The sequence below is a fragment of the Aspergillus aculeatinus genome (assembly GCF_003184765.1).
Source record: "Aspergillus aculeatinus CBS 121060 unplaced genomic scaffold BO66scaffold_65, whole genome shotgun sequence".
NCBI classification, from domain to species: Eukaryota; Fungi; Ascomycota; class Eurotiomycetes; order Eurotiales; family Aspergillaceae; genus Aspergillus; species Aspergillus aculeatinus.
Window position 1 is genome coordinate 43,771 of NW_020291534.1, and position 27,537 is coordinate 71,307.

The 27,537-nt window shown below is 51.3% G+C and overlaps 10 protein-coding genes across 10 annotated transcripts; 6 read left to right on the forward strand and 4 right to left on the reverse strand.

Annotated features, from left to right (window-relative positions):
* The first annotated feature begins 127 nt into the window (after positions 1-127).
* On the forward strand, positions 128-2,767 carry BO66DRAFT_395536 (ferric reductase family protein). The gene is made up of 2 exons (XM_025648237.1): positions 128-690; positions 741-2,767. The coding sequence occupies exons 1-2, from the start codon at positions 530-532 to the stop codon at positions 2,650-2,652; spliced, it is 2,073 nt and encodes a 690-aa protein (XP_025499128.1). The 5' UTR covers positions 128-529; the 3' UTR covers positions 2,653-2,767.
* A 446-nt stretch (positions 2,768-3,213) lies between these two features.
* On the forward strand, positions 3,214-3,860 carry BO66DRAFT_443143 (uncharacterized protein; the record flags this gene model as incomplete). Its single annotated transcript, XM_025651486.1, has 3 exons — positions 3,214-3,228; positions 3,307-3,645; positions 3,774-3,860. The coding sequence occupies 3 exons, from the start codon at positions 3,214-3,216 to the stop codon at positions 3,858-3,860; spliced, it is 441 nt and encodes a 146-aa protein (XP_025499129.1).
* A 52-nt stretch (positions 3,861-3,912) lies between these two features.
* BO66DRAFT_395538 (serine/threonine-protein kinase) lies at positions 3,913-6,438 on the reverse strand. The gene is made up of 3 exons (XM_025648238.1): positions 5,630-6,438; positions 4,253-5,567; positions 3,913-4,199 (listed from the first exon to the last, which is right to left on the reverse strand). The coding sequence occupies exons 1-3, from the start codon at positions 6,195-6,197 to the stop codon at positions 4,112-4,114; spliced, it is 1,971 nt and encodes a 656-aa protein (XP_025499130.1). The 5' UTR covers positions 6,198-6,438; the 3' UTR covers positions 3,913-4,111.
* Positions 6,439-8,057: 1,619 nt separating this feature from the next.
* BO66DRAFT_214013 (cupin domain-containing protein) lies at positions 8,058-9,046 on the reverse strand. The gene is made up of 3 exons (XM_025642611.1): positions 8,756-9,046; positions 8,333-8,564; positions 8,058-8,229 (listed from the first exon to the last, which is right to left on the reverse strand). Exons 1-3 carry the CDS (start codon positions 8,851-8,853, stop codon positions 8,200-8,202), a joined length of 360 nt encoding a protein of 119 aa, XP_025499131.1. The 5' UTR covers positions 8,854-9,046; the 3' UTR covers positions 8,058-8,199.
* Positions 9,047-11,136: 2,090 nt separating this feature from the next.
* On the forward strand, positions 11,137-11,478 carry BO66DRAFT_443146 (uncharacterized protein; the record flags this gene model as incomplete). Its single annotated transcript, XM_025651487.1, has 1 exon — positions 11,137-11,478. The coding sequence occupies one exon, from the start codon at positions 11,137-11,139 to the stop codon at positions 11,476-11,478; it is 342 nt and encodes a 113-aa protein (XP_025499132.1).
* BO66DRAFT_423590 (Zn(II)2Cys6 transcription factor) lies at positions 11,149-14,101 on the reverse strand (the record flags this gene model as incomplete). Its single annotated transcript, XM_025650114.1, has 4 exons — positions 11,149-11,520; positions 11,635-13,551; positions 13,613-13,783; positions 13,933-14,101. The coding sequence occupies 4 exons, from the start codon at positions 14,099-14,101 to the stop codon at positions 11,507-11,509; spliced, it is 2,271 nt and encodes a 756-aa protein (XP_025499133.1). The 3' UTR covers positions 11,149-11,506.
* A 2,537-nt stretch (positions 14,102-16,638) lies between these two features.
* Positions 16,639-18,860, reverse strand: BO66DRAFT_405628 (asparagine synthetase B family protein; the record flags this gene model as incomplete). Its single annotated transcript, XM_025648981.1, has 5 exons — positions 16,639-17,678; positions 17,741-18,002; positions 18,115-18,135; positions 18,187-18,644; positions 18,695-18,860. 5 exons carry the CDS (start codon positions 18,858-18,860, stop codon positions 16,639-16,641), a joined length of 1,947 nt encoding a protein of 648 aa, XP_025499134.1.
* A 1,714-nt stretch (positions 18,861-20,574) lies between these two features.
* Positions 20,575-21,332, forward strand: BO66DRAFT_475118 (zinc finger MYND domain-containing protein; the record flags this gene model as incomplete). The annotated part of the gene is made up of 3 exons (XM_025653200.1): positions 20,575-20,931; positions 21,002-21,160; positions 21,228-21,332. Exons 1-3 carry the CDS (start codon positions 20,590-20,592, stop codon positions 21,330-21,332), a joined length of 606 nt encoding a protein of 201 aa, XP_025499135.1. The 5' UTR covers positions 20,575-20,589.
* A 464-nt stretch (positions 21,333-21,796) lies between these two features.
* Positions 21,797-24,060, forward strand: BO66DRAFT_214216 (methylisocitrate lyase ICL2). The gene is made up of 6 exons (XM_025642613.1): positions 21,797-22,278; positions 22,346-22,634; positions 22,696-23,108; positions 23,173-23,596; positions 23,647-23,900; positions 23,955-24,060. The coding sequence occupies exons 1-6, from the start codon at positions 21,855-21,857 to the stop codon at positions 23,960-23,962; spliced, it is 1,812 nt and encodes a 603-aa protein (XP_025499136.1). The 5' UTR covers positions 21,797-21,854; the 3' UTR covers positions 23,963-24,060.
* A 1,397-nt stretch (positions 24,061-25,457) lies between these two features.
* Positions 25,458-27,191, forward strand: BO66DRAFT_462406 (F-box protein). The gene has a single exon (XM_025652370.1). The coding sequence runs from the start codon at positions 25,668-25,670 to the stop codon at positions 27,057-27,059; it is 1,392 nt and encodes a 463-aa protein (XP_025499137.1). The 5' UTR covers positions 25,458-25,667; the 3' UTR covers positions 27,060-27,191.
* Positions 27,192-27,537: the final 346 nt, after the last annotated feature.

Below are 27,537 nucleotides of genomic sequence, written 5' to 3' on the forward strand. Positions count from 1 at the left end.
CGCCCGCCAGGCCGAAAGCAGCGGACAAGCGGGCGGTGGAGGTGAGCAGATTATGACTACTTCGATTCGTTTACAAAGTGAGAAGATTATTATCAATTCAATTCCTGGTTATCATGGCTCAAGACTCACAGGTGGGGATGGCACTGGGCATGGCATGCATGGGCTGTTTAGGTCTGCTCTTGTGGAAAGGTCCCATCCAGCCTTGTCTTGTCTACCATGCATTTCCCCCCCCACCCATGATTTTATTCCAATTTCCAACTCATCACTTAACTTACCCACTTACTCTTACTCTTACATGTACTCACGACGCTGCACACCACTGCGACATGAAACTCTGAATAGCCGACAACCTCCCCCTCCTCTCCGTAACAGACAGGTTGTGTGTGTTGTGTTGCTGCTTTGAAACGAGATGCGTTGATATTCCGGCCCTCCCTTTCTGTATATCGATTGTCTTTCACCAACTCCTGCCGGGGATAGTGTCGTTTATTGTCCATCCATCTATATTCGACCCCCGCTAATCACCGCCAAGATGGACATGGACATGTCAATGTCGGGCATGGGCCACATGTCCATGGGGGCTGGCGTGCCCGGTCTCTTCTATCTCCAGAAAATGTACTGGGTGGTCATAGGCAGTGCTATCGCCGCGGGTACCGTGGTGAACCTCCTCAACCGCTACCTCGCCTATCAAAGGTCAGTAAATTCTTCATGCAGGCCAAATATTGCGGTGCTCACCTATGCAGACTTCGGGATACCTCCCTCACTCCGTCCAAGCCCAAGTCACTGTTCTTCAACACATATGCCACTCTCACGGCAATTGTCCGCGAGGCAAGCTATGCGACGCTGCCTCCCGTATCGATCCGCAGCCATACCTTCCACTTCGCGCCATTGGGGCCAGTGGCTGTTGTGTTGGCTAATCTGGTTGTCGTACTTGTCTTCTGCTTCTACAAGCTGGACACCACGGATCAATGGAGCTGGGAGGATGTGGGCTACCGGACCGGATTCGTGGCCATCGCGCAGTTGCCCCTGATCTTCCTGCTAGCCGGGAGACAGAATCTCATCGGTGCCCTGGTAGGCATGAGCTATGAACGGCTGAACTGGTACCATCGCTGGGTGGCCCGAACGCTCTGGCTGACGGCCACGATCCACATGGCCTTCTGGTTCCGCGACTGGGGTCGCTACAACTATATCTCCTACGAAATCAAGAACTACCCCTTGATTGCTCGAGGACTAGCCGCGTGGGCCATTTTGACCTGGATTGTGATCACCTCCGCCGCCCCGATCCGGAGGTTCGGATATGAGTTCTTTGTCCTGCAACATCTGGTCACCTTTGTTGGATTCATCGCGGCCGTCTGGCTGCATGCACCGGCGGAGGTCAAGGTCTGGGTCTGGATTCCGATAGGGTTTCTCGTCTTCGACCGCGTGGCGCGCTATATCTGGGCCACATATATCAATCTGTCGATCTTCCATCGCTCAAAATCTCCAAGCCATGCCCTCTGGGCCAACAGGGCGACTTTCACGCCTCTACCGGGCAACGTCACGCGCGTCACGATTGAGAACCCCGGGGTCAGCTGGAAACCAGGTCAGCATGTCTTTCTCACATGCCATTCGATTGCTCCGCTCCAAAGCCACCCTTTCACCATCGCGTCCATCCCCGAAGACAACAAGCTCGAAGTCTTCGTCCGCGCCGAGAAAGGCGGAACCCGTCGGTTCTTCCGCTACGCGTCGAAGCGCCACCATATGCTTGGGACCGGAGAGACCGCGTCCACTAAACAGACGCGGACGGTCTTCCTTGAAGGCCCGTATGGTCAGATGAGGCCGCTGCAGCAGTTCGACAGTGTCATCCTCCTGGCGGGCGGAATGGGCGTGACCTATACCATCCCGTGCTTGCGAGACATCGTGGCCAAGTGGAAGAAAGACTGCGCGCAAGGTGGCGCTTCGCCCAAGCACCTCGCGGCGACCAAGCGAATCCGATTCGTGTGGGTGATCAAATCACGCACCCAGCTCAGCTGGTTTGAGAGCCAGCTGCAGTCCGTCCTGGCCGACGCGGAAGAGTGCCAACGCGCAAATGCCGACCTCATCCGCGAGATCGAGTTGAGCATCTACATCACCTGCGACGAGAAGCTGGAGCAGCCGACGCAAGCCACTCTCTGCGCACAGACGCCATCCACCGCCGTGGCTCAGTCCCGCTCATCCATGGAAACGACCGACGAGAAATACACCGAGAAGATCGTGGAGAAGGATGCTATCTCCATCAATGACACCGGCTGTCTACCCGGCGGAGGCTGCTGCTGCACGGCAGCCATCGAGGATGAAGATGTGATCACAAGCAAGTGTACCTGCTCGGGACACGCCGCGACGGCTGCTGCACCGTCAGGGTCCGAGAAAGCCGCGGGCCCGCCAGGATCCCCGGATACGAAACCGGCACCCCCCATGCGCCCCCTGACGATCCTGTCTGGTCGGCCTCAGGTCCGGACTGTCATCCGCAAGGTCCTCGAGCGGGCGGAGGGGGAGAGCGCCGTGGTGGTCTGTGGGCCGCAGGGACTGTCGGACGATACGCGGCGCAGCGTGGTGTCGCTGAGCGACGAGCGAGCCGTGCACAAGGGGACCGGCGCCCAGGGGATATATCTGCATATAGAGCAATTTGGGTGGTAGAGCCTTTTTCGGGAAATGATGTATATACGATAATGATAGATACCACGATTGTTTGTTGATATGTTGAAGCGCAGGATATTTGGCTGCCCGGAAGTACTCTGAAGAAAACAATGGCCAGTGGGACTACTCACGGTGTAGCTCTCTACTAGCACCAACGATTCGCCGAACAATATCCCGGAGGTTTACAGCACAACTGCAAACAAAAAGACCTAAAACATAAGCAATAACCATTGCAAATGCAAATGCAAATGCAACAATCAACAGTATGAGTATCAATTACAGCCATGGATTGTGGTAAAGATGACTCAGTCCCATGACGTAATCAGCAACGCAACACCCGCCGTACCTCCGCTCAGCTGTAGTAACCACTGCCATTTCCCAATGCAGACCCCGACTCCAACTGCACTGCACAACTACCCTCACCACCTTCACCTTCACCACCAGCACCACCAGCACCAATCCCACCCAACAACCCAACCACCCAATCACCCAAACAACCCCATCCCCTCCAACGACAACCACAAAAACAAGAAGCACAACCACCACCACCCCAAAAACAAAATGGTCTTCCGCTTCGTACGTCCCCAAGCCCCCATCCCAAAGCTCCCCAACCATCCCCCATCCCCCCTTCCAAAGTTTCACTAACACCTCAAGGCCAAAACCCTCGACCCGATAACCCTGTTCCACACGCCCAGCAACCCGGCGAGCAAGAACGCGTACAAGATCCTGCAGCGGGCGTCGACGCAGGCGCAATCGCCGGACGCGCCGGCGGGCGGGCGCGGCGAGTTCCAGCTGGAGGTGACGACGGCGCCGCCGACGACGGACCAGCTGCGTAACATCCTGGACTATGTCACCGGGAACCCCGCGGGGGCGGGGGCGCCGGACAAGGGGTCGCGGTGTGCCGTCGGGGAGGTGGTGCGCGGGGCCAAGGATGCGGAGGAGGCGATTCGGCGGTTCAAGGGGGATCCCGAGGGGACGTTTGTGAGGCCGATTGTATGTTTACTTACCTCTTACACCTTACATCTCGGGGTTTGGGAGGTGGGGGGGGGATAAGGGGGGACGATTACTGGGTTTGGGGCGTATGGGTTCAGTTGTGCTAACCTTTTCTTCTTCTATTATAGACAGTCGATTGGACGAATGGCCAGGCGGTTGTTGGGGATAATGAGTCGGAGATTTTGAAGATGGTGCAGCAAATCAACGAGAATTGATGCTTGAGAGAAGGAGGACGGTACTACGACGACCACCACCACCACTCCCAAATGCTTGCAGACCGTTAGGCATGTATTTCTACGATACGCTGTATCATACACTTCTCCCCTCCTATTCTCTGGCAAATACCCGTGCTGCCATGTCCATGCCATCCCCATGCCATAGCCATTAAAATATCATGTCATACTCGCTCATTTGAACTCCGACCCGAGACCCAGCTCGTGCTAGAATGGACCCATGCAAAAGAAAACTAGAACATCGTGCCGAAGCTGCCGTCCGTTGCGATCGGCTTGCGCGGGGAATTGCGTCCCATGCCATCCATGGCAGGCTTGCGGTGTCTATTCACAATCAGTAATGGCGTTTGGCAACTGAGGAGACAACATCAACCCACCGGAATGTGAATCCTACAAACAGGCCCTTGCCCATCTTCTCGTCGCGTTCCGCCATCTCCTCCAGGGCCCGTTGCTTGTCATGAACTTCCTTGTACTTGGCCATGTCGGCCTCATTCGTGAAGTCGTCGAAATATCCCGCGTCCGTCTCCGAATCCAGCTCGGGCACAAACGGCGCACGCTGCTCGCGCAAGCGACCGAAATCGACTTCGCTGAAGTAGTCGTGGGAATGGATCTCCTGGATGTTCTTGAACCGCTGGTCCTTGGCAGCAACCAGCTTGGTGATCAGGTCCCATGTCCGGCGCGACAGAAAGTAGTTGGGGTCTTCATAGACGGGCTTGCGCAGCACCTTCTGCCAGTTCTTCAGGTTCTGCCAGGTCTCGTCCACCGTCGATCCCGCAAACGGCGGGTAACCCGCCAATGCTTCGAACAGCATGCATCCTAAGCTCCAGTAATCCACCGTAAAGTCATACTCCTCTCCCTTGAGGACTTCGGGCGCCATGTAGTCTGGTGATCCGACAATAGACTTCGCATAGTTGACTTGCCGCTCACGAAGCGACCGATAGCCTTGGCGACGCTCTGTCACCGTGCGCTGTTCCATCGGACGTCCGAACGGCACCGGAGTGTTACCCACCTCCTCCAGCTTCACGCGCATAGATTCGATCTTGCCTGGGTTCAGCATTCCAGCTGCCAGGCCAAAGTCGGTCAACTTCACGTGACCGGTCGAATCAATCAGAAAGTTCTCGGGCTTTAAATCGCGGTGGATATATCCCAGTGCGTGGAGCGCATCGATGCAGCTGAACATTTCCGCGATGTAGAACCGAGCATGGCGGTTGTGCAGCACTCCGGTGTTGTTCAACAAGGTGCGGAAATCACCGCCCGGGACATATTCCATCGCCAAGTAAATTTGATCCTCATCCTGGAAAGCGTAGAGCAGCTTCACCAGCCACTCACTCTTGGCCGCTGTCAAGATATCACGCTCCGTGAGAATGTGGCGGATTTCGTCCAGCTTGAAGAGTAACTTCTTGCTCATCACCTTCAACGCGCACACTTCCCGCGTATCCTTCTTCTGTGCCAAGTAAACCTGCCCGTATCCTCCCTGTCCGACCTGTGTCAATATTTGGAAATCATGCTGGCGAAGTCTGGTTCGGCGCTTGCGAAGGTGGGCCCGCTCCCGACCCAAGTATTTCATGAGTGCGGGTTCGTATTCCTCCATCGACGTCAGGGGTGGTTCCGGGTACGCGGCGCGAAACTGCGTGTAGCGATTCTGTCGGTTGTGGACATAGCTCAGCAGATCGAAATAATGATCGAGGAAATCTACGTAGTCAGTACGATGGGCGGAAACGCTTCGGATGCACAAGATTCAACAGGAGACCTACAAAGTTGGGTGACGTTGACAAGACGCTTGACCCGGGGGTTCTGGAGCTTCTCTAGCTCTTCCGGCGTCAGACCCCGCATGGGGACCTGTCGCCGCTGGATGCTCTCCAAATCGCGGGTTTGGTATGGCTCATTTCTGGAGATCGCGGCGGCTGCAGGGTTCGGGCCCAAATCCTTAGCGAAACGCGTCGAGTTCGGAGGCGTGTTTTCTTTATTGGATCTGCGCGTAGGGCTGGCGGGCGGTTGTCGGATGACGCTCTCGTTGAAATCCTCCCCCGCCCGGGGTGGAGAGAACATGGGATGGTTGTAGTGGTTATTTGTGTTCTTCGTCGGCGAGGTGGGATTCAGTTTCAGAGCTTTCTCAAATACATTGGGCAGATCGATCGCGCCGGGGGGCAGACGATTCTTGCTGGGGCTTCCTTGAGGGGTCTGAACGGGGCTGGTGAAGGCAGTCTCGGCCGGCGTCGAAGGACGATCCAGCAGTTCGTTGCCGGCACGTGTATGAAGGAGGGGTGGCGGATGTGGGAGGCGGAACCCGGATCGGTCACTTGTGTCAATATTGAGAGCCATGATGGGCGCAAGAGCAGAAGCTCGGGGACGGGCGAAACGGGCGCAATTAGCAATCGCGTGGTCCTTGGGTGCCCGATGTGTGACTCCGCCGACCGGGACAGCTGGTGACAAAAAGTAACCCGGGGATTTAGGAGAATTCCCAACCACACAAGGGGAGACAAGCGCACGTTAAATCACGACCAGAAGAGCGCTAGAAGAGGGGAGAGAAACTGAGATCAGGGAAACAGCAAAAAAAAAAAAAAAAAAGGTCCGATTGAAGCAGCAACTCAGCGCCACGAGTATCGAACAATCTGAATCGGCCTCGTTGGGTACGAAGGGATAGAGCAGAAAAGATCAGTCGATTTGATGGAATGATAATAGAGCTTCTTATTGTAGGCCTTGCGTTTGAGTCAACTGGGGCGAGCTGAAACTGTGCGCAAAGCTAGTGAGGGTAAAGAAGAGGAGGAGAAGGGGAGAGGCGAGAAGAGAAGAGAAGAGAAGAGAAGAAGGAGCGCCGAGGTTGTAGAAGAAGTTGAGTAGAGTAGAGGAGAGTAGTTACTAGGAGCTTTAGGCGCCCCGATGATGATGCCTTCTTTTTTCTTCCCCCTTGGTAAAAGTGGCAGTAGCCAGCAACCAGAGCTCTTAAGAGTAAAGAGCAACAGTGGCAGTAACGTTAATAGCAGTAAGTTAGTAGCAGCAATAGCAGCAGTTCCCCGCCTATAGACAGGTTGAGCCAGCCACACACCATTTAGTACCACCAGGCCCAGTCCACCACCTGCCTTGTCTGGACTATTGTGGACTCTTCCAAATAGGTCACTCTCTTGGTCTTTTCCCTCTTTTCCCTCTTTTCCCTCTCTCCCCTTCGGCTTCTTCTTCCACCTCTTTTCTTATTCGAGTACTCCGTACCTGCCCTTCTCTCCACCCCCCCGTGGCTGTCAGCCAACGAGAATCCTCCGATGGGTTGCAGTACCCCTCGAGGAGCTGACGGTTGCCGGGTCAACTCCCTTGTTCCGATCTTCATTGGCATTGCGATATTGCACAGCAATCTAAATCTTGTTCCTGGCTAATTGATTGGGGGGATCGTGAGGCTGAGGAGGAATCCCGAGCAGGTACCAGATCCATAATCCTAGTCCTGTCGACTTTCAGCTGGCATTTCAATGGGTCAATTGATATCTAGTCCGATCGACCGCGATCCATGGGTCCGATCGGATGGTGACAGGATAAAGTGGACGGGAGATTGGGACTGATAGGCTCCCCTGACTAGGTGGATGTGCTTGACAATATGATTATTAACAATAGGGATGATACGAATTGCAAGATACAGAGAAGGGAGGGAGAGAGTGTGTGTGTCGAGAGAATGAGGTAGAGTATTCAATCATCCATTGTCATCCGAGAATGAGATGAGCCCGACCGATACCGTTTTCTTTTCTCACCCTCTCTCTCCATCTCCACTCCACAATATCGGTGCCTGTCTATCCATCCCACTCCCCACACCTCTTCCCCTGCGAGGGGTACAGATGACTACTACCGACTGTGCACGAGGTCTCCCCGGCAATCATCACTACGTACGACTACAATACCGGAATGAACCCCAGTCAGATCCCAGATGTTTCAAGTGTCTCGCATGTGTTCATTGTTCTGCTTTCTACTATGCATTTCCATACCAGCTAATCAAACTCAGATGCCTGATCGTATCCTCGTCATTCCTTTGCCTTGTTTTATTTTTCTGGGTTGATTGATCTCTGGGCAACGGCCGTCAACAAACTTGGAAAGGTGCGAGGGCAAATGGGGCCCATCCCCTCCGATGAACCATGGATCGAGATGTGACCCATTTATCGACGGCACAAAAACCCAACCTCTTCTCTTCCGCTCTCTTTTTCACTCTTATCATCATTTGGTCTAGGCTGAAATCCTTCAGCCCTCCCGTCCTTTGATCCAGCAAGGAAGGCCAAGGCATCGGAAATGACATCATCACCATCAACAACCTCTCCCCTCTTCCTTTTCTTCTTCAATCCCAGCTTCTTTACAAGACGCCCTTGGCCCGTTGACCCGTCTGCCATTCCCATTGCAGTTAGTGACTTTTTCTTTCTTTCTCTTGAATCGATCGGTCGGCAATGAGGAGTGTGGGCAGCGAGAGGAGAAAACTCGGCACTTACGTAGAAAGCCAGCCCATAGGAGGGAGTGGTGAAGGTGATCTTGGCACCCTTGGGGAAGTGGAAGACATCGCCGGGCTTAGCCGTGACCTTCTGCCCGGTTTCGTCGGAGATTTCGTACTCCCCCTCGAGGATAATCTTCATCTCATCGTAGGAGTACTCGTAAGTCAGTGGCGTGCCCTTCTCCAGGCGATAGAAGCCGGCCGACATGGGTTTCTCCGGGTTGTAATCGTCCCTGCAGGTAGTTGTTTCACCCGGTTAGCAACCAGCCAGAAAAGCAACCGAGCAACCCACCACCCTTGCATAGAGGGAGATGAGATGGGGACTGTGCGCACGCCTGCATCACTGGCAAAAGGCAAATCCGAATTGACTTATCTCAAAACAAGTCGCAACAACACAGCAAAAACAAAGACAAAAAAAACTTACGATGAATCCACGTCCCCCAGGAAGGCATTCTCATTCGCGATGAGAGGAGGCTTGAACGTCGACTGCGCCTGCTGGTGGTATCTGAACGCGACGGGCATCTTTGCAAGATCGATTGGTTTGTCTGTAATTTTTGTTGAATGTGGAACACGTGCGAACGTAGTATAAGGAAAGAGAGGATCGATGGAATAATCACTGTTTAGATCTGATGACTTCGAATCTGAATCAATGGTACCCCGGGGATGCTGCTGCTCTTTTATAATAAATATACCACCAGATTGATTGATGCCTTCGAGTCATCCCGACTATTATCGCAATCATTCTGAATAAGTGCAATAATGATAATGAGAATCTCAATTCTTTTGCCCTTCTGAGGGAAAAGAGACAGACCACCACCATGGCGCACGGATCCACCTTCTACAGTAGGAGATCCATGATGGGTTCCTCGTTCTCAGATGAGGGGTAGCGAGAGGCTCTCATTGCTTGGATGAGGGGTACAGAACTGTACAACTTTCAAGGCGAGTTAGTGCTTTCTTTACTTGTGGACTGGTCTGCTGTTCTATTGACCTGGATGGGAGATATTAGCCAGGCCGCTGGAGCTTGGGGTTGCAGGACCGAAAGAAAGTTGATACCGGTGGTGGTGTAGGCGAAAGGCGGGAGGGGCAGGACCTTTGCTTGTCCACGGTGGATATTGATAGAGAGCTGGACCGCAGACAGGAAACTTTTGCCTGGACGGGTTAGTACTTCCGCTGCTTGTCAGGTGGAGGTTTAGTGAGTGAGTGAAGTGGGCAGGGGCGATAAACCCTCCCCCTCACTCGCTATCTACAGTACTTCTATCTAATCACCTCAACCTAAGTCAGATACCCTATCCCACTAATTACTGCCAGGGAAGGAAGGTCGCGAGCAGCTCCAGGCTCTCACTATACTGTCCTCCGTACCTTGGCCGCATTAGGTCTGAATGCGATGAATTGTTGAGTAAAGTCCAGCGATCTCATCAGTGCAGTAACGTAGTGAAGGTAAAGCAGATGAGTGAGTGGGGTGGGCGCACTGCAGACCAAAGAGACACAGCACAGACTGGCCCGTGCATGCCAGTTCTAGTTACCATCTAGAAAGACAATACAGCGAAGCGTACAGTACCTTAGTCCTAAGCACTCTGTGCAGGTGTAGGAAAGCGAAGGCCCAAGCAAGTAACCAAACACCTAACCGTGGACTAGAAGGGCATTCGGTCCTTTCTTCCTCTCTCTCTCTCTCCCTCCATCCTCACCCGGCCTGCCTGCGGCAATGCCTACTGTATTCTGCTCCGCAAGCCAGTCCATTTTCGCACCCACCTCTTCTCCTGCTCCAGCACCCACAGCACAGCACAACATCCCCCAAACTAAGGTGTTGACCTTTCCCTAAAGCACCACACACACAAGTATTGCTCATGCACCTCTGCCGTCATCCAACACCACTCACTCCCCTTCTCTCTCTTTCACACACTCACACACTCTCCAGGCTCGCACCATCATCATCCGAATCAGCCCATCAAAAGTCAAATCTTCCCTTGGTCTCTCCCCCCCCCCCCTCATAACAAGTTAAAACTACTATACCCTATACGTCGAAAATCACAGGGAGAAGGAGTCCGAGGTTGTCGCGGCGTCGGGTCCCACCCACGCTTCAGACTGTTAAATAGTGTTCTATTCTCACCACCCGCTTGATCTGGCTATTACTACCTCTCTTTCCCTCCCCGCCCCCTCGACCTCTATTCAGTCTTTTGTAGCTGATTGCGAGAGAGAGAGAGACGATCTACCAGCACTCACAACACTATCGAAGGCAACATACCAAACAGCCCAAGCAACTCTATCGGTCGAATATCGCCCCATTCCCCGCGAGCAGATCCACCCTATGCGAATTGTGACCGTCCTCTGTACCCTCCCGTGCAGTCATCAATCATTCAGCGAGAGCACCCAGGCGACAGACACAAGCTTGAAGGATTCAGCAATCTCCCTTCCCACCGGTACGGTATATCTTTAAGTAGACAGTTGTATTCGATCAGCCGTTCACTGTCCACCGCGCCAACTGCCGATCGAGATACTTGAGGGTCGATAGCAACATACTTCATTACTCCTAGCGATCCTGTCACCGTTCTCCGGTCCGTACAGCGACAAGCTCCTTTCAGGCATCTGGCCCTGTCCTACGCGCCAAAACTCCGTGCCAAAGTCCCTCGCAACAACTACGAAAGAAACCCCATTGCAGCAATAATCCTTGGGAATTTGCCTTCAAGGCCGTATAGAATGTGATTGCTTCGCTCAACCAAACCACAAACAAAAAGCCCAAAACTCTGGAACGCCATGCTAATCACTCCCAGTCCAGATCTGTAAGCCCAGCCCACGATTTTTTTGAGGATGAGCTATACCCTCAAGAAGTCACAAACCCACTGCGTGGTGCTCGCCGCACATTCCGCAGATCCCAAAGAAGCCGCTCCACAGCCCCGCGCAACAATGGCGACAGTGGCCATGACGAGCGAACTAGAGCCATATCTGGCCTCCCTCCGGTCGTACCTGACCCAGAGCAGGCCTCCGCACCAAGCCGAAGCGGATTCCGAAGACAGTGCGACCGAGACTCCTCGACCTCCGGAGCGCCGGACGGTGCAACGCGAGCAGGCAAGCTCGAAAGGAGGGAGAGACAACAGTCGTGCTGGCCCGCGGAGATCAACCGTGGAGGATCCACCGTGTTCAATCTGCTGATTATGAAGATCGCTTTTTGAGTGAAGTTTTACCCCAAAAACACTGTACATATGAGCCGATGTCCGTCGCAAGGTTATGAACGAGAGGCTTTCTTGGGTGCATGATCCCAAGATAAACAAAACGGAAACCAGAAGAAATGCAAACAAGATATCTTACCTTCCCAACCCCATTCCTGCATCACATTGACCCAATGCAAATTTCCACGAACAGTCCTATCAAATTCGATATTTTCCAGCGGAGAGATTGCCGAGGTCCGTCGTGGCTTCCCCGAAGAGCCCTTAGAAGGTACCCGATCGGCCATACTCGATCTTCTCCAAGGCTCAGCAAAGCTGCTGGTGAAGCCACGCTCACCTGACCCACGGCCTACATTTGTTGTCTTATCAATCTCAAGCCTTTTCGTGGGTAAATAATCGGGCTGCTCAAGCCCCGCGGCATCGCGGCGATCCCAAACCTCTCGGACAATCTCGATGCAACGATCAATAGACCCAAGCATGAGACGTGATTGGATTGCTAGCCATCGATTGAGCACCCACTGGCGATCCTCCTCTTGCTCTGCTTCACACCCAGCCGCCAAAAGAGGAAACATTTGGATGATGGTGGTACGGGAGCTGGGGGGAACTGTGGCCAGCAGCATCAAGACACGCTTGGACAGCTCCGATGCTGGCTCGGAGGGCATTTCAGGAACTGCTTGGTGAAGGTACAACAGTGTCGCCCAGCGGTAAGCGTGTGCGGTTTGGATACTATGCTGTACCTCCGACGTGGGGTCATCTGGGGGTTCGAAGCAGCGGGGGGGCTCCCATTGCTCAACCTGGGTTTTCAATTCTATGGCCTGCGAGACAATAGAGAGGGAGTTGGACTCGGTTCTGCGAACTCGCTGGATCAGGCGCGCGACTTGGTGGATTAACGGGAAAAGGGTTGTCGCGCAACCCATTAGAGGGTCGATCTCGTGCACTGCATCCTTGGGCAACTGGAAAACAGAGGTATCTACCTCCTGATCCCCGGATTCTTCCCGGGATGTCAGGCGAGAAATCACATCCATGTATAGCCAGGTGTTATACAGAAACCGAATTCTATCCAGGTCACTGCCGCACATCCCGCTTTGAAGACCAAATCCTACAACCTGTGACACCAACGCCTTGGCTCCCCGCAAGTGCTGGATACATGTGCGCGTATGCTGATCCCATGTCTCCGCAAATGCCAGCGCGAGACTCGTGGCCAAGGCTGCATCTGCTCTCATATTTTGTATGTCGTGCACCATGTAGGTGATGCTCTGCCGCATATGATCCATCCCATGAACCCTGAGGCTGGGGATCTCCTTGCTGGAGTGAAATGCCGCTAGAGAAAATACGGCATGATATAGCGCTGGGGTCTCCTTGGCTAGGGGCCAAATCAGTGTCCGCCATGGGTTCTCGTGGGCACCGTCCTTCACAGACAGGATCCCACATGTGAATCTGTCGAACTGCAACACCAGCATTTCGGGACTGACCATGCTAAAATTTGGCTCTGAGAGGATCTTCGGGGTGAGATTTGTATTCTTGGCCTGCGCAGAATTGATGCACTCTGTGCTGTTTAAGAAAGTCGACCCCAGAGGAAGTTCTGACTTCCTTATAATCTCCTCAATGTCATCGTTTTCGACCTCCATCAAGGCCTCAAAGCTAAAACTGTGGTGCCTTGGCGGGCTGTCGTGTTGGGAAACGCCACCTAGGGTGGGTCGAGATTGCATCCCCGCATTAGACAGTGACACATCGGAAATATAGGAGGATGGCTCCAGGGGTGGAATCTCGATTAGTGATGGGGCTAGGATGCTATCATTAAGGCTTGCTATATCTAGCGGGCCTATGAGATCATCCGTAGGGACAAAGAGATGTTGCTTTGGTACTGCATCCACCTTTGCACGCCCTGGAGTCGGCTCATCCCCTTTCGAAAAGCCAAGCGCGAGTGCAGACCTTTCACTCCCTGGTGAGAAGAGAGGCAAAGAATTAGACAGGGTCCTCGACCACCCCTCAGTGGACTGCGAGTCCGGAGACGTAGAAAAGTCAAGGCTAGACTTCCGACCCGGGGGTGATGAGATGGCTTTGGAACATTCATGTCAGCAATGTACAAAAGCCAACAATTCCATATCAAGTAGGGATACCTTTTTTGCTTTTCGTCGACACGTTCTTGCAGCCAACGTTAGTCTCTTCGAAAGGGCGCCATTTGAAATCTTTCTTGTATCCTCCACACTCCACCTTCCGTTTCTTACATTGAAGGCACGTCGGCTTGGATTCGTCACATTTCAATCGTTTTGCCTTGCAGGTAATACAGCCTGGGTTATAGAAATGATAAGAACGTCAGCGCACTGCGCACCCTGAGAACGTCCGTGCCGTCTTCTCTCTGATGCTGTAGTTTCACCCGAGAACAACTCTGTTCCCGTCTGTCGTCTCATTAGGGTACTAGGAATGAATGGTACCGTACCGTTACGGCTTTTTGACTGCTTCGGTTTGTTAGGATCCCTGGAGGCACCGGGCTGGCTTGAGGTAGACCTCTGGGAGGAAGAAGGAGGCTTAGAAGACCCTTCTGTTGACGGAGGCGAAGGTTGAATGTCTAAGATCGCAGACGGGGAAGGGATCTTAATGTGTTCCATGCCCAAATTAGACCTGATGATGACATGGACTCCGCCAGGTTTAACGTAGTAGTATCCGATGGAGAGAAGAGAAGGCTAGAAGTTTGGTTGTTTTTTCGGGCAGGGAGAATAATGCCGCAGAGTATAATCTAGGCGGGCGAAGGAGCAAGAAATCACGATCTGCTCGATCCGGGTTGTGAACGAGATAAGGCTCCTTAGAAGAGCCAGATGGCAGAATAAGCAGCGGAGATAGGAAAGGTGTGGGTAGATGATAGATAACTCAGTGCCCCGACAAGGCCCCGGACAGTGAGGAGAAAGCGCCATGAGGGTGATAAGAGTCGCACTAGAGCAGCAGATTGCGGAGACAGCTGGTGCGAGTTGTACAACGCGGATTCGTCGGTTTAAGGCAGGAGCTCAGACAAAAGCCGGGTTTGCATTGGAGCCGGAACGATTGGAGCTGGAAATTGTTCACTTCCTGCATTATTCGATGATGATAGATGGAGATGGAGGGGGAGGGGGTGGAGGCAAACAACAATCCATTCCCATAATCAACATCCCCCACGACCTCAGTCCGTCCCAACCATCGATCCACCAATCTTTTCAGGCAGGGAGTCCTAAGAACAGCGGAATAGAATATAGCTTTCCCAGTAGTCCCATTGCAGGGGGATGCAGGCCAGCGCGCAGGAGGCCACAGTCGTCGGCAGGAAATTGAGGGGGTGCCACACGAAGAGCGGGTTGGAGAAACGAGAGGAATCGGCGAGGTTCGACTGGTCACGGCTACCCGGAATGGTGGGAGGAGATCCCCGTGACCATCCCGCCTCGGTACTTTCTGTACAGTTGCAGTCGATTGCATTACCTTGACCTCTTTCAATCACTCACTAGACTACTGTTCCATGCGAATCCGCATACATCTTTGATCGGATGTCTTTCACAGTCTGACACTGCATACAACAAGCAGCGTAACTACCGCAGCTTCCGCGGAGTGGAGTCAGTCAACCAAAAACAAAGAACTAGTATCAACACTTTAACCCTTGCTACTATGTACTGTACATTTCTCTCCCTTCGGCGGTCGGACACTTGCTTAGGTTGGACAAAGAGAAAGTCTAGCCAGCAGTCGTCTTCGAAAGTTCCGACACCCAATCCTCGGCGCAAAGCCATATGTGAGGGGGTCACTGATCACACATGGTTCGGTTCAAGAAGGTATGTGGTCAGTCGACCAGACCGTCAACTGATTCTCCACGAGTTCAAGTGCCATGCTTTGATTCTAGACCTCCACTGCAGGGTCATCGCATGTTGAACGATGTTGGACAGCCCTTTCTTTCAGCTTCGGAAAGACCCACTGGCCTGGGATGGACATGGGCCATCGAGATAGCTACCAACCTCGTGTTTGTTGCACTGTTAGTGGCAGAATTTAAACTCCTGCCCAAGCAACGATCGTTAGCGACCTAGATCATCCTAGTCGTTCATAGTCTTCGCAGTAGATTGCGACATCAGGTGTGACAATTAAGCTTTCTATGCCATTGAGATCGTTAATAGATGAACGGAGTGTATGCAGTGCTGGTTACCTGAGAGATATCGAGCGAGCACTTGCAGCAGAACTGGTGTCTCCTGGACCCATGTTTCAACATAAGGCTGAGTTCATGAATATGTCTCGAACGAAGATGACACATGACGTATGTTTCAACTTCATAGGGGACCGTCGTTGAGAGGCGAACGCTATATGTCGCCTCTGCCGCGCGCTCATTATCGTCGAGCTTCGGTTGGTTCTTGGACCCCCATACGGGAGCGGAGTGGGGATTGCAAGGTAGTCGATCAACGAGGGGTCCGATAAGTTCTCCGCACGCTATCGGAGAGGTGGCAGAAAGATGATGCAAACATTCTAGTCCGAGTCCTCTCAAACCACCTTCAGTGCACAGAGATAATAGAAGGTCAATACCCAAAGCCTCGTTACTCAAGTATCGTAGTTAGCATTACATGATGCTATGAGAGTAGTGGGCATAGCCAAGCAGACCCCATTTGAGTCTCCGACATCGCTCGCCAGGTTTGGTTTCAGACATAAGATACCCGCGGACTGATGACCCACCCTGGCGACAGGATCAAAGCCTTCCATCAAGTGGCAGGGAACATAGAAGCTGCCGGAATCCTTGCGAGCCATCGCCACTTGATTCTCAGACCTCAGCATCTCAACTCACGCGACGCTGATTGCGAAGTGTGTGGGGGGAAATAGCAAACGTGCTCAGGGAGCAACGTGATCACCTTGTAGCGACATGCGCGACTCTGACTCTGCCCAGTCTTTTAGTATGAGTAGACCACTCATGATCTCCATTACTTGCTAGTTTCAGTGCTGATGAAGGATTTGTTCTAGAGTCGATGGGGGCTTCTCATAAGCTACTCTTGGTTCAGTCCATGGGGTCTCCAATTCATCAACCTTGTACCCAGCAAGTGAACAGACTATCTGAGCGAGCTTGCACCAATCTATTTCATTATATCTGGCTGACCGAGAAATTTAGGAATGGAATTCGGCTTCACCTATGACTTATCTCTAATGAAGACGGATGCTAAATCGCGCTTGCCGGCTTTACTCCAAATCTTTGGGCCAGTACCACAAGTTGAGCCACAAAGAGAGTACTTCTAAAAGCATTGGGGTCATCGTCACAAAATGCGCGTGTGAAGGTGTGTTGGACCTTGCTCCAGTCAACAAAGCCCAGGTTCTGAACATTGGCCTCTGTAAGTAACCGCTTCAAAGTGTGATACACAGGTCCATTTTCCTTGTATTTAGTTGGACCAAGATATGGTTGCTTCACGCGATTCGAAACCTCTTCGGTGATGAATGGTCTCATGGCTTCGCGAAGAACATGCTTTTCACGAAAGATCTTTCTCTCTGGATCATATCTTATCTTTAGACTTGGCGGTATAGTATTCACATATTCTGTGAGGTGATGATCGAGAAACGGTGGCCGCGTCTCCACCTGAAAAACCATGTCTATATTGTCGCCAATATATCGAAGAATACCATTTGCCAGCATTGACTTGGTCCACTGGTATTGAGATGAATTTAGCGAGTGCCATTTCTGTTCCATGTCGTTGATAGTCTTCTCACGAAAGCTTCGGAAAAAAGACAATTCTGGGTCACCTTGGGTGTATTTCTCCGTCCATGCCTGAAAGGGTAATTGACTGAACCAAGCAAGTGCTGGAAATATAGAGGTGTGGCTGAAACTATGTTCAGTCCCTGACTTGGCGGTTACCTTTGCTACCGCTTGTGCCATTCTCTGATTGACGGTAGCCTCCATCTCTTCTCGGCTGCCGTTGACGGCTAGTAAAGATGCGGGCCATGCGTGGTCTGGCTCACTCAAATAGCTCCACATCAGGTCACTGTATCCTGCAAAATGTTCGTCTGATCCTTCGCCGGTGAGAACAACTCTCTTTCCTGCGTTGTGAGCGGCCTCTGCAACGGCCAGTCGACCCATCCCGTCCACATCAGGGAGCGGCGTTTCCGTGTACCAGATTGTATCCTCCAGTCGAGACGCGATGGTCTCTTCGTCCAGCAACACTGCGTGGAAATCCACTCCAAGCCACTCCGCAGTCCGTCGAGCAATATCTATGGAGTGTCAGATTGGAGAAGATAAGGGGGAGAAGTTTCTCGATCGGGAGAAAACAAACCGGACTCATCGATCCCCGACTCTTTCTCGAATTGCACCGTGAAGCAGCTTAGCCTCGAGGTATCACCGGTTGTTTCATTTCCAAGTCTTGTTCCTTGCTTCATCAAATGCGCTGTCATGCCTGCAACTGCAGACGAGTCCAGCCCGCCGCTCAGGAACACACCAACACCCACATCGGCGCGAAGTCGAAACCGCACCGAATCGAGCAGCAATTCTCGCACTCGAGCGACTGCCTCAGCTTCGGTGCCTGCATATACCAGCTTCTATATACAATCAGCGTCGTACAGTCTGCTGGGAGTGGATATTACTCGCCTTGTCGGGATACTCTAAATCCCAGTACGTCTGCAACTCGAATGGCTGGAAGTTGTCACTCACGAGCATTTGACCAGGTTCGATCTAGAAATAGCCATCAGCTTCGGTCCAGCTCATCTCTCATCGACAACTTACACGATGCACTCCCTTGAAGTACATTTTCGCCCCATACATCCATCCCACTCCTTTAAGATTGGCAATGTCCCACTCTGGAACCCATCCAAATGGCAAGAAAGATTTCATCTCAGTTGCGACGTGAAGCCTTCCATCGATAATGGTATAATAGAGCGACTTGATGCCATATCTGTCTCGCGCAGCTATGAAACGGTTGTGTTTCGCATCCCAAAGTACCAAAGCGAATTCTCCTCTCAAGTGAGAGACGAATGACAGTCCATAACGGTGGTATAGGGCAATGACAATCTCACAGTCACTCTTGCTAACAAACTCATATTCGTTGGCCAGCTCACTTCGAATTCGCTCGTGGTCATAAAGTTCTCCATTGACGACGGCTTGGATAGTGTCATCTTTACTGTGGAAAGGCTGGTTTCCGGCTGGGCTAAGATCAATGATTGAAAGGCGTACATGCCCGAAGCCTTGAAATTATGTTAACCTCCTTTCACGGCATAGGAAGTGATCGACCGACCAACTCGAGTGTCAGGGCTGATCCACTGGCCACGCGCATCAGGACCTCTATGCTTGACCAAGTCTAGACTGTCGTTTATCTGACATGCCAGCCTGTGGGATGACACAGTAGTGCTCTCATCGCGATCAACTCCATTCAGACCTAAGAATGCCGTCAGTCCACACATGTCGCCTTGGTTCGATTCTGCCTGAGCCTCGTCTGGAGAAAGACCAACAAAGGTTATGATTTCTTTTCCAAATGCCAGGTTCTCCCTCCGCTTTTATGCTCCGACATGTTCATCGGTGAGATTACTCCATAGCCTGGTATCATGTACCATCTGCCAATATTAGGTATCCTATAGCTCCTCCAAAAACCTTCAAGAGGCTAGCGCTGTTGCACAAACCTGTGCTTCACTGCTCTCCCAATCCTTCTGGGCAGGCCTTGGAAATCTCTTCATTGGAGTTCATTAAAACTCGCTTCGTGTCTACTGCGAGAAATTTGGTGCAGAAAATCATCGTGGCATTAATGAATCGTAGATCGAAATGGAATGCAAGGATACCTAAATCAAAAGACGAATCTCGGCCTGACACGTCAGAGAGTCAGATACCGACTGAATGGTTTGACGCAACGTAAGACCATGCAAGTCAACTGCATAGCACCAGTGGATGCATTCTCGGTCCTGCACGCACACTCGAGATGCTACTGTCTCATATGATAATCCAGGTATCGGCATATCCGCCTACATATTGGCAAATCGGAAGACGAGCAAGCGTGCAGCTGGTCTTCACCGCTATATCAGAAGGCCAGTATAATACAGGCCCTGGCCTTGGAATAAGAACTATTTATGTGATGTATGGCCAGAGTAAGACATAGCTCGGTTGGCTGCCGTCATGAGGTGCGGGATTCAGGCTCCCAGATATTCGAGTCAGCCAACAGCATAGCGGATGTATGGCCTAGGCAGTTGTGCTAAAAAACCTAGCAAGCTAATTCCAATTCTTTAGTTCTTGGGAGCGTGCTTTTGCAAAGCTCTGTAGGACAAGAGGCAAGTGCCCGCATTTGCCATGACACGATCATTCTGGGTCTACCGATCCGTCTATATGACAGGTACAAATTGGGATGTTTAGTACTCCAATAATTTTTAAAACTTAGGATTCCAGGACTGATATCCACGTGATATTCCAGTGTCATCGGCATTGATGGCTTCTCTATATAAGAGGACCAGCCGCTTTCACCTATAATGAAAGGACATTCTGTATCTTTACAGGTTCAAGTTGTTAATATCTTAAGACTTGTTTAATTGAGAGTAGAGTGTACAGGCTAGCCAGCTGAATGATATCAGGTAGACTATATGAATATTATTCTTAATGTAGGTGCTCTTTGTGGTTGTTCTTGGTGGTTGTTTTTTGTGATTGTATGCATAGCTGGCTAGCGGCTTGGTCTTCTTAACTATAACTTTGGCATATCCTCGCCTCAACTACAGAATCTTGTATAACTGTGCAAAGTTGTATACAATAGCAGAAACCTGCCTAGCAGAATATGTGAGCGCTTTCTTGAACAGAAAGTCTATCATGCAAAAGACATATTCGTCTCTTCGCAAGCGCTTAGTATAAGTAGATCGAGATCAAAGCTATCGAAAGTGCTCAGAATGTCCAGCATTCAGTAACTAAATACTGTAGATGTTGACTAGGCTGCTGTATCTTGGTGAATGTATCCTAATGAAGAGTTTTCATCTCGGCGCTGAGTCGTTCGCTGAGTCGTTCATCGCTCCTTCCCATTTCTAACACGTCCCATCATCTTAGTGAGTACTTCTTCTGTGAGCACTTCTTCTGTGAGCACAACTCCATCTACACCCATCCTTCTCGCTCCCCAGAATATCATCACTTCCTACAGCTTGATCATCAACGCTACCCTTCACGATGACTATCTCGTACCCTGATCTCAGAGACACCAGTCGCTTCCCCGGCTTTGCCGCTATCCCCATCGAGGACCTCGACACCCACGAACGGACTCCCGGAATAGATGGCTGTCTCCTGCTCGAGATCCTCGCTTTCGAGACAATGCCCTACCTCGTCATCGGGTGCCGCAGCACTGATCTACACCTTGTCACCCTGCGATTCGAGGGACCGGATGAAGGCCGTGCTCTCAGTCAGTGTCCGCACCTGAAGGTTGGAAATACCATCGCCATCATGCAGGCCCGCAAGCATCAGTTCGGAATTGAGGTTTATGGCATCCGTGTCTACCAATATCGCCAACTCAAGGTATGGATGTTTGAGCCCTGACAATCACGCTCCTTCCCTGGTAAACCGGTGCTAACCCATGCGAATCAAGATCATCCCAACCTCGTTGGACGAGCTTCTGGAACTCAGTGATGAGATGAGAACCTGGCCTCTGAACTTTGCTGCCCATCAGAGGTGTCACTGGTGTCGTAATGAGCCTGACCACATCACGACCTGCGATGGCTGCGGTGTCATCGGATACTGCAACAGCGTAAGGAGATCTCCCTCGATAGATCGAACCAATATGGTCAAAGATGAGTCTGCTAACTCTGTGCTAGGGCTGTAAGGCGGGCAGCTGGAACGTCAACAAACACAAGGAGTTCTGCAAGGTTATTAAGAACCAGAACTTCCGTTCCCTCATGATTGAAATGGGGCACGAGTAAGCCTTATTGAAATGTAGGGCCAAGGCATAATCACGAGGAAGTTGCTTCGAGCACACGGATGATCTCCGCATCACCTCTTGTTTCATGATCTGGCTTCATTACCTTGTTTCATTATCACAAACGAGATGTTCTGTTCTTTCCCACTGCTGGACCTACTGTATGTGTTCCCATTCAGATGAGCCTGAACAAGTTTCATGGAAAGATAAAAACCCGAAACCACAAAAATACAATTTCAGTTAGTATTGCATCTTGTTTCCCGAATTTCAGTCGTGGACTAGCTAGTCAATACTGTAATAGTGTAAGTTACTATTCTCAAGCTAGTAAGTACCAGCCACCCCGGATAAGCGGGTATTGCGGGATGTGTGGATTGCCCGCCCCCAGACCGAGGCTGGTTTGATCGGCCGGCTTGCGACGGTGCTCGGACCGAGTGCCACCTTAAAGTGACCCCTTCTCCCCAGACACACATCCCTCCCTTCTCCACAGAGAACGTAAACCTTGTGGTATCTGAACGCGACTCTTTAAATGATGCTTCGCTCTTTTCCCCGTCGGCTCCCTCGACATATTCCTCTCCGACCCGTCACTGAAGGCAGTCTATCGCGCTTTGCTGTGCGCTCCTTCACATGCGGTTATCCGCGGATGTCGGCATCATCGCTCCCCCCCGTGGAACCACCCGTCTCAGCAACGTTGCCTGCGGATTCATACCAACTTCTCTCTACAGCAGACAAGACCGGGGCAGCTGAGGATGCTCTCTACGAACAGCAAATAAGAGATGTGGAAGAATGGTGGCAATCTCCCCGCTTCGAGGGCATCAAGCGGCCTTACTCCGCCGCAGATGTTGTCAGCAAACGCGGTTCCCTGCAACAAACATACCCGAGTTCGTTGATGGCGCGGAAGCTTTTCCATCTGTTGAATGAAAAGGCAGCGCAAGGAAAGCCGGTTCACACGAGTATGTATCGGCAATGGTTCCTCGGTCTTTATCCAATTTTTTTCTTGGTGTGCTAACTATTGCCAAGTGGGCGCCATTGACCCGGTCCAGATGACGCAGCAGGCACCTCACCAGGAGGTCCTGTACATCTCGGGATGGGCTTGCTCGTCACTCCTGACGACGACCAACGAGGTGTCTCCAGACTTCGGCGATTATCCATACAACACGGTGCCCAATCAAGTCCAGCGATTGTTCAAGGCGCAACAGCTACACGATCGGAAACAGTGGGACGCTAGACGGAAGCTGACCGCTGAGCAACGGAAGTCGACTCCATACGTTGATTACCTGCGTCCGATCGTGGCTGACGGTGATACGGGGTATGTGCTGTGCTCACTTGGACGGATTCGGCCAAGATCACGTTGTTAACGTTCCATACAGACATGGTGGACTTTCCGCGGTACTGAAGCTGGCCAAGCTTTTCGCGGAGAATGGCGCTGCCGCAGTGCACTTCGAGGACCAGCTTCATGGCGGAAAGAAATGCGGTCACCTAGCTGGCAAGGTACTTGTGCCCATCGGGGAGCATATCAACAGATTGGTCGCAGCTCGCTTCCAGTGGGATCTGATGGGAACCGAGAACCTGCTTATCGCACGCACAGACTCCGAAAGTGGACGGCTCATCAGCAGTGCTATCGATGTGCGCGACCACGAATTCATTCTTGGAGTGACGGAGGAGGTTGAGCCACTCGCCGAGACTTTGCAGGCCATGGAGAGGGAGGGCGCTGCCCCTTCGGAGATCGATGCCTATGAATCTGAGTGGGTCAAGAAACACAAGCTGGTCACCTTTGATGAAGGTCTGCTTCCGATCTAACACTCGCCCTTCTCAACCTCTGGAACTAACCGCGTGGCGTGATATAGCCGTCGACGCACATCTCGAAGCAGAAAAGGCTCCTCAGTCCGCCCGGGACGCATACAAGAAGCGCGTTCAAGAGAGCCCTGATCTTTCAATCTCCCGCCGCAGAGTCCTCGCCAGCGATTACACAAAGAAACCGGTTGTCTGGTCTTGTGATAGTCCCCGTACCAGGGAAGGATATTACCACTACCGTGCTGGATTCCCCGCAGCTACGAAGCGAGCACGGGAGTTCGCACCGTATGCGGATCTTCTCTGGGTCGAGACCGGTGACCCAGACGTTGCGAAAGCAGGGTCGTTGGCAGGAGAGGTGCGCAAGGCGTTCCCCGGTAAGAAGCTGGTGTACAATCTGAGTCCGTCCTTCAACTGGATGGGACATGGTTTCGACGAAGCGTCTCTTAAATCGTTCATTTGGGATTTGGCGCAACACGGGTCAGTCGGCCACTTCTAATTTTGAAGATCAGAAAGACTGACTTGCTTAGGTTCGTACTTCAACTCATCTCGCTCGCTGGACTGCACAGCAACGCAACTATCACGACAGAACTCTCCCGCGCTTTCAAGGAAGACGGTATGCTCGCTTACGTGCGCATGGTTCAAGCTCGGGAGAAGGAGCTGGGCGTGGATGTTCTTACACACCAGAAATGGAGTGGTGCGCCCTATCTTGACGGCATTCTTGGGGCAATCCAGAGCGGCAGTAGCAGCAGCAAGAGTATGGGCGAGGGCAACACAGAGAAGGGTAAGTGGAGAGTATCGGTGCTGATTTATAGACTTTTGGCTAATGACCTCGCAGGCTTTTGAAGGAGTTGAATGGCTTTGTAACTTAATGATAAATGAGACTCAACAACAAACTTCGGTGCTAATGATTCACCCAATCTCGTAATCTAACACATGAATCCCGATATAGCCTACATCTACCGACATCCACGAACTGAAACAGTTGATGCTGCCATAGCTTTTCACTCATCTCTCGAAGGACACCTTCTCAGCTTCTGGTTATCGACGCTTGTGTGTGGTTATGGAGAAACCTGATCGAATGATCTCTGGCGAGAAACGAGTTATTTCATTGGGTTGGGAGTGGAAGGAGCTATCAAGAGAGCCTTGAAAACAAGACTTGGGAGCTGGAAAGCTCCTCTCGCCATTTCTTCTTCCCCCGCTCTCCATTTCTCATTTCCACATCACTCAGTACTCTTGTTTTCTCCTCTTCGGGCTGTTTGCAGGGTTATGCGTTATCCGAGGATCGTCTTACTACCCCTCTTCCACTGCTCAACCCAGCGACCCAGTCGCCGGCAAGTCATCCGGTGGACTTGATTATGTCTCTCGGCAAATAGTTGTCGTTTGAGCTGCCTTTCCTACTTGTTTGTAGCATGCGCACCGCAAAATACCACAATATGTCGACAAGTATTGGTATTCTTCGAAAGACTCGCACGGTCTTGGTTGCGCCAAGCTCTATGTCCTCCACGCCCTTGTTGTCACTATCTAAGCCTCTCAAAATTGTGTGTCTGACGCCTGGTCATCGTTCGTTCAATATGATGAGTTTGAGGCTGTCTCTGTGAAACGGTAGCAGGATGAATTCATTTTGCGAGAGGAAATTAGATGTGAGTCTATTCTGAATCATTTCTGATTCGATCTGTGTGGTTTCGTCGAGGTTATTATTATCGTTTTGTCCTGCGGTGATTGTCGGTTTATATTAGCATCAAGCACCGCTAACTCGAAAGTGTTTCTCTGAAAATGTATAGGAATGAACTGATTCTCACAAGATGCTAGGATACAGTCTCAGGTTTCCGTGGCATGGCACATGGGCGGGTGTGAAAACAATTTGGGACTCAGAGAGTAATTGAGATTGCTGCACAGAGGAAATAAACGAAGAGACTTAAAGAAAGGTTGGGGGTAGTGTGGAAGACAGGATAGAAGGCAGAAGGTGAAGTGGTCGGTCACTTAGTCCTCCCTCACGCTCTCGCCGAATCCACTTACAGCACCACCTCACTTACCTCCCTCAACTCCTCGACTTCCGCAATCGTTCTGTTCTACTTCTCAAATAAACAACCAACGAACCCTAAACCTTATCTTTACCTTTCTCTTCTTTCTATACCACTCGTCACAAGCTTTGGCTTACCAGAATCTGCTGTGGAACTGTTCTCACTTGCAAAGTGCTGATCTCAACATCGTGGCTCGGCCAGTCGGCTCTCATCTTATTTCGAGCTTGTCAGGAGGTCATTTACAATCACCGTCACCCCTTAGTAGCGCATGTCAAAAGCCTACTGTGCCAGTAACGGATGATTCATCTCAAGGTAAGGAAGTTCCTTCCATGTCTGATACCCGCGGGTATCACTTCTCTTGATCTCTTACTTTATCAGCTAACAAATTCGTCGAAAAGTGAAGCTCTCTTTAGTTCCTCCTTCTTCTGTCTGGCCCGAGCATCAAGACCAGGAAGCCATCCCTCGGCCATCACGGGGCTGATCAACTGAGTGATACGCTGATTATTCCTCCGAAACCTAAATTCAACATGGAAAAGCTGCCAAATGAGATTCTACTACTTATTGGGGAAGAGAACATGCAAAGCTTCAATCAAAATGATTACATGCCTCTGCTTCTCGTGTGTAAGCGCTGGCGTTCGTTGTTTCTTTCTCGCGCCTACCACGTGATCAGCTTGAATGAGAAGCAAATAGAGCCTTTCTTGACCACAGTCCATGGTAACCCATCTATTGCTATACCCAACGTCGCTCTGAATATCACAGCGTCAAGTGCCGATTTTGAGGTTACAAGGAATGATATCTCTAGCATCGGCAGCCGTGTTGCAGAGATCAGCCAGTCACCAAAAGAAACTACGGAATGGGAAGGGGAGTTGGTTAGAGGCAGTTGTGATGCATGGATTGCTGTTCTTCTGACATATTTGCCAAATCTTTCTAGTTTGCACGTGGAGCCCGCATGGTGTGTTGGCAAATTTATTCGCAGTATCGTGTTACGGGCAGCAGCAGGAGAGGCAGCCTTCACATCTATATTGCAGGAGCTCTGTGGTTTTATTACTATAATCGGTTCATCCGGCCTGTGGCTACCATCCCAGGCGAGCGATTACCTACCTTTGTTTAATCTCCCATCTATGAGACAGGTCACACTGTGGTGCGGATTGATGGACTCAGACAACGGTGATACAATGCCTGGCCTTGGGTTCGAACGGGGGACTTTGCCCATCACTGAAATCGAGATAATGGGCAACGGAAGGTATGGCATGAGAGAACTAATAACAGCTTGCCAGAACCTCAAAGTTTTCGATTGGCAGCATAACGACATAGAATTAATTGGGGAGTCGTACAGGAGATTTCGTCCCAGGGCATTCTACAGTTCCCTTTCAACCCAAAAGCATAGTCTGGTAGAGCTTAGGCTTCACGGCCAATCATTTTATGATATTGGAACTGATTTCGACGAAGATGATGACGGAGAGGCAGAGTCCGAGCTCGATCCTCCTGACAATTGGTTTGGCTCGTTAGCAGATTTTGTGAAGTTGCAAGAGCTACGCATGCGTGTTGTCAATCTCCTAGACTTCCGCTCCGAGAGTTTCGAGCCAAACAAGGCTTTGAAGAATATCCTCCCTGGAAGCTTAGAACGTCTCTTCCTGACGGAGTGCCATGCAGAGCATACCGATCGACTCCATCAGGAGTTGATGGAACTGTTCGCATGCAGGACGCAGAAATTTCCCAACCTCGGACTACTTATCATCGTGTGCAAATTTCTCAAAGAATTGGATCCGCCCACTGCTACTCGATGCGAATGTGTCCCTGATGCGCTTCAAAAGTCATTTATCGAGCCAATCAAGGCAGCTGCAGAAGGTGTCGGTGTCGATTTTGGGGCTGCTTACAAGCGAGACGTGAGTCAGCCCTATTTATATGCCACGATTTGAAGGCAAAGAGGTAGCCTCAAGCCATCATTCACTGTAAGGTCTTCATTGCATGCATCCGCTTTTATGTTCTCCTTGTGTTGCGGCATGTTTTCAAATCCTGAGAAGCTTTTCATGGGTGGTTCTCATTTCTGTCACGAGTAATCCGCTTGTTCTTTTTCTTTACATGGAAAAATCCGAGTTGACGTGCTTCCAACTTTGTTGTACGAGTAATCTCTCAAATGCTACTTTATCCAAAAGAGGGTGTGAACAAATGTGCAGGTGCAGTACAGCCTCCCCCCTCTAAGAAGCAGCCTGCGAGCCCACACAACAACAAGCACATCTTTGTATCTAACAAAAACAAATCCCGTCTGCACTCATCAGGACTTGATTCTCATTATCCTCCAATACACCCCAAAGAGATCATCCTATTCTCGAAGACAACCCCCAACCCATTCCCAAACAAAGGCAATTACCCCCACCATCCCAGAACACACCCTCT